The sequence below is a fragment of the Emydura macquarii genome, unplaced genomic scaffold (genome assembly GCF_026122565.2).
Source record: "Emydura macquarii macquarii isolate MOO-44397 ecotype Brisbane River unplaced genomic scaffold, CSIRO-AGI_Emac_v2 contig_539, whole genome shotgun sequence".
Taxonomy (NCBI): Eukaryota; Metazoa; Chordata; order Testudines; family Chelidae; genus Emydura; species Emydura macquarii.
Window position 1 is genome coordinate 1 of NW_027130676.1, and position 10,622 is coordinate 10,622.

The 10,622-nt window shown below is 45.0% G+C and overlaps 1 protein-coding gene across 1 annotated transcript; it reads right to left on the reverse strand.

The window, feature by feature from the left end:
• Positions 1 to 7,801: 7,801 nt before the first annotated feature.
• Positions 7,802 to 8,737, reverse strand: LOC137147330 (olfactory receptor 51G2-like). Its single transcript, XM_067539347.1, has one exon. The coding sequence runs from the start codon at positions 8,735 to 8,737 to the stop codon at positions 7,802 to 7,804; it is 936 nt and encodes a 311-aa protein (XP_067395448.1).
• Positions 8,738 to 10,622: the final 1,885 nt, after the last annotated feature.

Sequence of the window (10,622 nt, forward strand, 5' to 3'; positions counted from 1 at the left end):
TCTGAGGGAAATTTCCAGATAGGAGGTGGTAGAATCTTCCTCCCCCAGCCTGCACCCTGGGTTTGTAATACAGGAAAGGGGGTTTCCGGGGAGAAATCTGACCCTACATAACTATTATTACTCTGATTTATTGTATTGCAGCGAGATTACAGCATCATTGGTACCACACGGCCGCCTTCAAGGGAGCCTTGTGGCTCCTCTGAGCTGTAGGCACAGCACTGACAGCCTGGATTGCAGGAATAGAGCCTGAGGCAGGTTCTGCGCTCCTGTCTGGTTTGATGGCATCACCGGGCATCCCCTGTGATTGGCCATCCTGCAGTTTGCCATTGGACATGATGGGGTTAAAGCTGGAACACACTGAACCAATCAGCTGAGGGTCCCAGGTGACCAAGTGGCCCCCAGGGAAATGGCCAAACATTCTTCATAAGGACAGTTGCAGCCTGTCTGAGCAGACACTGCCTGCTGCCTGTGCAAGCTCTCCACTGACTCCTTCTCCGTTAGGGTGCAGATCTCTGCTAGCAGCTGCTCCCCTTCTCGCAGGCACTGGGTACGTTGGCAGGTTTCTCTGTCTTTAAAAGGAAAGGGTAAAGGCTGCCAGCTGTTGAGATGGACAGATGTTCTGTGCAGCGGCAGGTGACTCTGCTGGGCTGTGAGTGTGACTCAGTGACAGGAGCTTGAGAGCAGGCAGCTCTAGGTAGCTGGGGAACTCTCCACTTCATGTGCCTGTGGTCTATGGGGGATCATTCCAGGTACACAGAAACACCAGATTCAAAGGGAGCTGGGAGTGAGAAAATCTTGATGCTCTGAGTCAGGATTTCTCAATGGGTTCCATTTCCAGAGGTGCTCTGGGCTGGAAAGAACCCCGTGGAATATCAGTGTGTTAATTTACTCCTGGAATTTGAATTGGCAAATCCCTGGCTAGTTTGTGAATGCAGGAATTCAGAGCTGTGATGCTTTGTGGTAACTGGTCAGATGAGGCACATGGAACAGTTCTGTTTTCTTAGTGAATGAGGGCTCCAGCATTTCTGCCCTGTAGAAAACTCTCACAGTTAAAGGACATCCTGCACCCCTCCCTCCTCTCTTGTCTCTAGATGCCAGCCTCATCCCTTTCCCTCTCTTGTTGGGGAATCCCACCATTCTCCCACCCTCAGACTGGGCCCTGGGCTGCAGCATACTCTGGGTGAACCGGGCTTGCCCAGCAGGTCTTACTGGGCTCAGCACCTGTGCTTCTTCCTTTTTGGAGTCTGTGACCTGTGGTGAGAAGAGTGACCAGCCTTCCTGAACCAAAGTATTCTTTAATCTGAACAGTAAAAATGAAGCATCACCTGAGAGAATAAAAGTGTTTTAAAACAACAGTCTTTACATGTCCCTTACCTCAAGCACCCCCACTCTGATGGGGACCCAGGCAGGCTGAGTGTTTTCTCACTTCCCCAGCTGTGTCTGTGTTTTTCAGTCTGAAATGGGGTCTTCACATCGTGAAGCTCAGGGGTTGTCTCTTAACCTCCCTGACATGTTTACTGAGAGATGGCTTTTCTTGTTTCCGTTGCTGCTTATTTTTCAGCTGCCTGCTATTAAACTAGGATTATCTATAGTGGTAGAATCCTGATATTTAACCCAATATAGCCATACAATCAACAGCCCAAGAATTGGGTTTAACATACACATTCATAATTATGGCAGCTCAGCTACATGTCTGTCACAATACCGTTTCAGGGAGGCGTGTATGTTATGAATATAAAATATAGACAGTCAGAAAGAGAGAGAGCAATAGATGAGTTTCATGTGTGAAATGAAGTTTGATTTCCATGAATACTCCAGCTTTTCACTTTAAACCTACTTCCTGCAAACCCTCATCATTGCTGAGAAAGAAAAGCTGGGTTTCAATGTAGTAGAGCAGTGTTTTTCCACTGGTCGTCCACGGACCCCTGCGGGTCTGCAGACTAGGTGTAAGATTTCCAAAGGTATTTTCATCTGCATTTGACATTTTGTAGTGGTCTGGAAATCAAAAAAGATTGCAAACCACTGTACTAGGGAGTTATAGACCAGGAAATAAACATTGTATATGCTGATCCCAAAGCCTGCAAAACTCCAGCTAAAGGCTGCTGATTGACATCATAGAACCTGAGGAGAACCAGTCAGCTACTAACCCAAGGTTAGTGAAGCTACTAGCTGCAAAAGATTCCATAGACTTTTGTTTGCTGACAGGCAATGAAATGAGGGCCGACAGGCTGCAATCTTTTCAGGTTCTGAAGAAATCCAGATGACACACGTTATGTTGTAGGTCCCCCTCTAACCTGAGAAATCATCCCTGAAAGAAGATCCGAGGGGAAAGAATGGGTTCACATCTGTGTGCTAAAGTATAGTTCTATAAATGTTATGCCAAAACGTTTCATTGTAATACAATTACTACAAACCAAACTTTCTTTACCTGCATGTCTATCAAAAGCTAGGAGCACAGGTGTTGGAGCAGGAGTAACTTTACTACTTAATGGCTTTTGCTTTGGAAGGTATTTCAGGGGTATTCCAAATCCTGTTTGAAAAGGTTTGTGCTATTAACTCTTCTTTAACTGAGCAGTTGTATCACATTGTCTCCTGGTAACTGACCAGAAGTTGTCTGTAATGCTTACATTTCAGAGAGATTCCAAATTCTGTTTGCAAATGGTTTGTGCTATTAACTCTTCATTCAGTGAGCAGTTGTATGATTATGTCTCCTGGTAACTGACCAGAAGCTGTTTGTAACACTTACATTCACAATCATACACACAACAATTCTGCTACTATTGTGCAAAATGTTTCAAAAAGTCATGAAACAGAACCGCTGTGTTTCAGCAACTGTCATTTCCAACCAACCATGGCTATATAAAAAGAGGTGTAGGGAATAGAAGTAGGGAGGTGATTTTACTTCTGTAGATGGCATTTGTGAGACCAGTGCTAGAATTCTGCATTCGGGTCTGATGTGCAAAATTTTAAAATATGGAAACATTGAAGAGGGTGCAGAAAGAGCCACGAAACTGATTGACGAGCTGGAGAAAATGTCTTACAGTGAGAGTCTTCAAGAGCTGAACCTACTTAGCTTCTCCAAAGGAAGACTGAGCACTGACTTGACTACAGTGTACAAGCACCTCCACAGGGACAATATACAAAGTCCTGTAGGGCTCTTTAACTTAGCAGGATAAAGTATAACAAGAACCAGTGGCTGCAAAACTGAAGCTAGAAAACATATCTGGAAATTAGTCTCACATTTTTAACACTGAGGGTGATTAACCAGAGGATCAAACTCCCAAGGGAGATGATGAATCGTTCTGGTATCGCCAAATGACCTCTGGATGCCTTCCTGGAAAAGAAGCTTTATTGAAGAACAAGGTAAATTTAATCAAACACAATTGATTGGGCTCATACGGGGTAAATGGGAGAAATACTGTAGGCTCAGAAATACAGGACGTCAGACTAGATGGTCTAATGGTCCCTTCTTGCATTAAATACCATGAATCTATGAATCATTGTATTTAGGGTATCGATATCTGGGATGCAATTTGAAAAAGTTGCTACTCTGAATGCTTAAATGCACTCCACAGGAAGATACGCTGGACAAGAAGAATCAGAATTGTTATGATAAAAGCACAATATATGATCTCTTTACCATCTAAACCAGGTATTTTCCTGTCTTGGGGTGGAATCTCACAATTGTCCCATTCTATTTTGTACCACGTCTATGCCAAATGTTTATCATGATGCAGTTCCAACTGGGCACCTGAGTCACTTCCCTTTGGGTGCTTGTGACCAGAGATATACAGTCACCATCAGCCTCCTTTAAACATGTAGGTTTATTATCAGACAGTACAAACCATTAGAGAAACTGTTTATAAAATAACAAGCAACTGTCATATGTCTGCACTCATCTATCTCACGCATCATTATAGGCTAAGATAGACAGGTTTTGCTCTGGAGATACAGGAACAGAACCAACCCATGGGAAGACAAAGAGCTCTAGGGACCCAGCCTGGTTTTCCTGTGTCTCTGAGAGAGCACCTTCCCATTTGTTTGCCCCTTATTTTCAAAGCCTCCATGTATGAGCCCATGCCCAGTCACCATCGTGCTCAGCTCTGTCTGGGTTACAGGTTCAAGGGATGAAGCTGATCTTCGCCCTGAGACTGCTTTCTCCCATCCAGGCCATCTAAGATGACACCCCTGTGTCCGTTGCTCAATTGTTTGGCAGTTAGACCCATTCAGCCCCAATGACTAGCCCTAGTGCTGAAACCCTTGACAATTCAACCCTCCCCTCAGAGATCCAGCACCTAAATCTCATTGTGAGGAGCAGATCAGCAGTCACCCCTGAGCACCCCCACATCTGCCTAGAAACCCACGACCTGGAGTCACTGGGATTCTCCAAGGCCAGCTGTCACAGGAGGCTGTGGTAAGGCTGTAACCTCTGGCAGTCAAAGGTCAGAGGCGTTGCTCTTTCAATCCCAGACAGACCAGATCTTAGGGTTTCTCCTGGCCCCCTATGAGCACCTTGAACGTATTTATCCACACACCATCTCTGTGATCAACATTCTCTCAGTGTGTTTGACTTTTCCTGCACACTGAGCAGGTGCTTTCAAGGAACTTTTTACAGCGGCTTCAAGATCACTTGCCTGACTGTTAAGAGCAAATTTAGACCCCATCATTTTATATGCAGAATTCTGATTATGTTTTGTAATGTTCATTACTTTGTATTTATCAACATTCAATGTCATCTGCCATTTTGTTGCCCAACAACCAGGTTTGTGAGATCCCTTTGTAACTCTTCACAGTGTGCTTTGGACTTAACTATCTTGAGTAATTTTTCATTTTTTGTATCATCCTTTTTCCAGATCAGTTATGAATATGTTGAACTATATGGGTCCCAGTAGAGACCCCAGGGAAACCACTATTTACCTATCTCCATTCTCAAAACTGTCCGTTTATTCCTACCCTTTGTTTCCTAACTTTTAACTAGTTACTGGTCCAGGAGAGGACCTTCCCTTTTATCTCATGACAGTTTATTTTGCTTGATAGCCTTCGGTGAGGGAACTTGTCAAAGGCTTTCTGAAAATCTAACTGTACTGTATCCACTGGATCACCTTTGTCCACATGCTTGTTGATCCCCACAGAGAATTCTGATAGATTAGTGAGGCATGATTTCCCTTTACAAAACACATGTTGACTCATCCCAAGAAATTATGTTAAACTGCGAGTATAAAAATTCCGTTCTTGACTATAGTTTCAATCAATCTGTCTGGTAATGAAGTTAGGTTTACCCATTTGTAATGGCGCCTTTTTAAAAAACTGGTGTCACATTAGCTATTTCCCACTCAGCTGGTATAGAAGCTGATTTAAATGATAAGTTCCATACCAGTGTTAGTAGTTCTGCAATTTCAAGTTTGAGTTCCTTCAGAAATCTTGGCTGAATCCCATTGGATGCTGGTGACTTATTACTGTTCAATTTATCAATCTCCTGATGACATGTGTTACATAAAAACTAGGTTTTTTCATTAAGCCCGGACTGAAGAATCCCTGTATAGTCAGCTACTGCATCCAATTTCACTGCAGGCCCATCCATCTGTGTCACAGGTTTGGTGCTGCTAAATGCCTCAGATACCAGATCCAAGTGCCTATTTTAGCCTGTAGGTGTCCATGGATGATATCCTGCTTTCTTTGCTTCACATCCCCAGGCACACTCTCGACCCTAGCAAAGACTGAAAAATAATAATAAATTCTGCTCTAAATCCAGATCCAGGATAACTGAGTGAGTTTGATCACTTAATATTTTATTTAATCTATACATAATTAACACGTGGAAATCCTGGCCATCAGGTGCTGTGGATTAGGAGATTAGGAAGATTCAAAAAGGGATTGGACATTTTTACATGTGACAGGAACACACACAGCTGTGTGCAACATGAGCACTAAAGTTTGAAGAATTTTTATCTCTTTTCATTCCCAATTGTGACCTTCTGCTCCCCTCCAGTGGCTGAGAAAAGGAAGGAGGGTCTTGTGGGTACAGCAGAGCACCAGGATTTAGGCAACTCACATTCAATTCCGAACTCTGGCACAGACTCCCTGTGTAACCTTGGACCTTGATCTGTCGAGGAGAGCCCAAACCACAGGACTAACCTGCCAGCTGGACCGGCTGGATTTCTGCTACCCGAGAGCTGCCTCTGTGCTGTGGGGAAGAGGAAGAGAAAGGAGCCAGTTAAATGGTTTGATTCTCTGACCTTTTCACCACCAGCCTCAGTGGAATGTAGAGCAGCCTAGGGGGTGAGCTGACCTCTATCCATTGGCAACATCTTCACAGAGCACAGCACGCACTTTCCAAGACCTTGTTGACAGGTAACACCCCAGAGTGCCCCCCTGCATCCTGAGGCACCTGAGGTACCCTGCAGGCACCCTGCCCCTCCCTCTAAGATGCTTGCAGTGACTTACTCTCAGCCTGGAAGACTGAAAACAAGATTCCCCTGTGTGGGGTACTATTTGTTCTCCAAAACACAGACTCTCTCCTTGCTCAGCTCTGCATTGGTTCAGGCTATCTGCAGATTTCCTGGCTCCTCGCCAGCTGGCCCCCTCGGTAGCTCAGTCCCTTCCCCCCAGGCTGAGCGAGGGCAGTTGTCCTTCCCCTGCTGCTGTCGCCATGTTCTGAGAGAAGAGGCAGCTGGCCCTGCCTCCCAAGGCTCATGCGGCTGGCAGGGAATGAGGGGAGCCAGGCCCTGCCCTGCACTATAAGGCCCCGGTCTCAGGCCCTTAAAGAATCAGTAGCCTAGGATTTCCCAGAGGACAAACTTTTCCACAACTGGGACCATCTTCCCCTCTCCCCATAGCTGTCCCTGCTAGGTCTTGGTCAGATACTAAAGTTCCAGGATATTAAAGGGCCGCACCATGGACCAGGGGGTGACTGACCCCCCTGGCCTTTCCCACCCTCAAAGGGAAGAGTCTCCGTCACGCTCTCTGTAATGGCCACTGAATGGCTGGGCTGGGCTAGGAGCTGGCTGTGCCTCTTTGGGCATCTGAGGCCTGTTTCCGGCTTTTCCAAGGCTGGGGCAGCACAAATGTAGAGGATGGGGAAGGACACTCGGCTTGAGTCTCATGTCAGACTCCTGTGTGTGCCACCCTCACTAACAGAGGCAGCTCTGCTCTGCTTCGGGGCAGGACAGTGGGCTGGGGTGTGGTTTGTGCAAAGCCATCCATGGGGTTGGGGAGCTGCCTGAATGACTTCTCTTAAGACTTCTGCTTTAATCCAGTGTCTGAAATGACTCAGTGACAGGCACCTGGGTGATGGCGCAAGGGAAGGGTGGGCAGCCGTGCTCCTGGAATAGCCCCGCTCACAGCTGGTGCCGCTCTCATGGATCACGCAGCAGCCAGAGTGCTCAGGAAGGGCCAGGACTGTGACTGCAAAATAGCTCTGCAGCTTTTCTCATGGCCCCTGGGTGTTTAACCAGAGACGGGACAGTGACAAGTCATGTACAACGGGACAAAGCATCTATGTTCCTTCTCTTTACTTACTGTATCCACAGGAATTCTAAAGTCTGAGCTGACACTGATATGGCTCTTTATGTGATAACATCCCACCCATCCCCTGGATCTACATAAACACAGAATCTTTCTAAATACTGATGCCTGCCTCTGTCCCATTCCCCCAGTGCACTGTCCTTCCTTAGCAGCTGGTGACGGGGATCAGTAGCTCATGTCCTCTCAAGTCCTCTGCAAATTTCTAGGATAGAATAGGTGGCTTGTGTTTTTCATCTTCAGTGTCATCAGCACTGGAGCCGGGTGATGAAACGAGCCTTCACTTGACAAATACCCTGATTATCCTCACACGAATGGCTTTGGTTTTTACACTATACACGATTGGGTTCATCAGGGGTGGGACCAGCAAATAGACGTTGCCCATGACAGTCTGAACCAAGGGAGAAGAACTCTTCATGAATCTGTGTATCACAGACAAGCTAATCGACAGCATGTAGAAGAGGAGGACGACGCAGATGTGGGAGACGCAGGTGTTCAGGGCCTTGAGGCGCTCTGCGTTGGACGTGATGCTCAGCACTGCTTTGAGGATCATCACATAGGATAGGAGGATAAGCAGGATGTCCAACCCCAGTGAAGCGAGTTTTCCAAAAAAGCTGTAGATGCTGTGGGCACTGATATCCGAACAAGCCATCTTCATGACTTCCTGGTTCAGGCAGTAGGAATGGGAGAGGACATTGGCATGACAGTATTGGTACTGTTTCAAGAGAATGGGGAGTGGGAATATGAGGGCCACCCCTCTTAACAGAGACACCAATGCCATCTTGGCTATTCTGGGTGCTGTTAATATGGAATCATATCTCAGTGGGTTACAGATTGCAACAAAGCGGTCAAAGGCCATCGACAAGAGCACGGAGGATTCAGTTAATGTAAACCAGTGGATGAAGAACAGCTGGGCAAAACAGGCATCGAAGCTAATCTCCCTAGAGTTAAACCAAAATATGCTCAGTACAGTTGGTAGGGTGGATAGCGATATGCCAATGTCTGTGACAGCCAACATGGAAAGGAAAATGTACATGGGCTCATGGAGTTTTGGATCTATTTTTATAATGAATAAAATGACTGAATTTCCTAATATGGAAATAATGTATATTAAGCAAAAGGGGATAGAAATCCAAACATGGAATTTTTCCTGCCCAGGTATTCCGGAGAGAAGGAAAACTGCAGGTTGGAATTTGGTGTCATTGACAGCTGACATGATGCACTTGGCAGGCCCAAGGAATTTTGAACTTTATTTCCTGAAAGGAAAAGTAACAGGACACTAGATGATATTGAATGAGAAATCATTCTGCTCTCAGTGCAAGTCTAGAGACTTCTTAGCGCTCAAGAAATATCTTGGATTTACCCTTATGGTTATTTGTTCTATTCATTCTGTTGAAACACCTGCCATTTTTAAATGTCGGAAGAGAGGATACTGGGCTAGCTAGACCATTGGTCTGTCTGGGTATGGAAGATAGTCATGACCACCAGGAAGATAGGTATTACCAGACGGCATCAGATCTATAGTCCATCTAGCCCAGGATCCAGTGCCCAGTGCCAGATGCTTCAGAGGAAGGTAGAAGAAGCCCTGCTGTAGACAGCAGTGAGATAACCTACTCACAGGGAAAGTTTCTTCCTGACTTAGATATATTTTATGGTATAAATCAGGAAGCATAATAGCACGCCAAAATCATTTTTTTTAAAATCCCCACTACTGTAATTGGATTTTCTGTTTCCTCATATAAACATCTATTCCATCTTTGAATCCTACTACAGACTTGACCCCATTGATATCTTGTGGCTATGAGTTCCTTAGTCTCCTTCTGCACTGTGTGATTCTGCAGTTCTAACCTTCTCACAAATGCCCTCTCTGGCCCTCCACTTCTGAGTGTGGCCCACTTGTGTTTATACACAAGGGAAGCGCATAGTGAAAATGATCATTATATTTTTCAGTCTTGCATTTATGTTATTTAGAAACGTGTATCATTGACTCAGATATTTATTTTCTCCTCTCTCGAGAACCCAAATTACGCAACTTCCTCTTTGCAGGACGTAGGATAATTTCTTAGGGCTAGGCTCTGTGTTGAATGGAACAATGTCACAGCAGATTTACATGTGTAAATTAGATCAGAATCGGACTCTATTAACTTTGATTTAACAAACGCTCCAGCAAGACTCCCTGAAGGAGAAGCTGAATGCTCTGCCTGGCCAGTCTTGATTAGATACAGAGAGGTCGATCATCCTACAGGCTATTCTTTAGACTCACAGGACCCCAATAATTCCCCAGTGATACGGTTCTCTAGATATTTGGCAAGTTACAAGCTAACACAAACAGTTACTTCAGCGGTGATGGGTGTAAATTACACACAGCCACTATTATAATCTCTTTTCCTTCACCTCATGTCTATGCTTTACTGAAACACAGACAGCTGTTCTGTTCTCTCATGACTTTTTGGAAAGTCTGGCACAAGTACAGCAGAATTATTGTGTGCACGATTCTGAATGTAAGCACTAGAAAGAGCTTCTGGTCAGTTAGCAGGAGACAGTATCATAGAACTGCTCACTGAACAAAGAGTTAATAGCACAAACCTATTGCAAAGTGTATTTGGAATACCTCTGAAATACTATCTACAGCTAAAGTCATTAAGTAGTAATGTTACCCCTGCTCCTTCCTGTACAGATTCCAACACGTCTGTGGCTGGCTTTCCATAGACATGCATGGAATGAAAGTTTGATTTGTAATAATTATACTATAATGGAAAGTTTTGGCATAACATTTCTATATCTATACTTTACCACACACATGTAAATCAATTATTTCTCCTTTGTGCTTCTTTCACAGATGATTTCTCAGGTTAGAGGGGGACCACAAATGGTGCGTGTCTCATCTAGATTTTTTTAGAAGCATTCAAATGTTTGTCAGGAAACAAAGCCCTGGGGAATCCTTTGCAGCTAGTCACTCTTCTATCCTTGGGTATGTAGCTGACAGGTTCTCCTCAGGTTCTGTGATGTCAATCTGCAGCCTTTATCCTGAGTGGTTCAAGAACTGGGACTAGCATATACAGTCTTCATTCCCTGGGCTCTCACTCTCTAGTACAGTGGTT

Excerpts from the sequence above, each read along its gene's own strand:
- LOC137147330 (XM_067539347.1), bottom strand. The coding sequence starts at position 8,737 with ATGTCAGCTGTCAATGACACCAAATTCCAACCTGCAGTTTTCCTTCTC.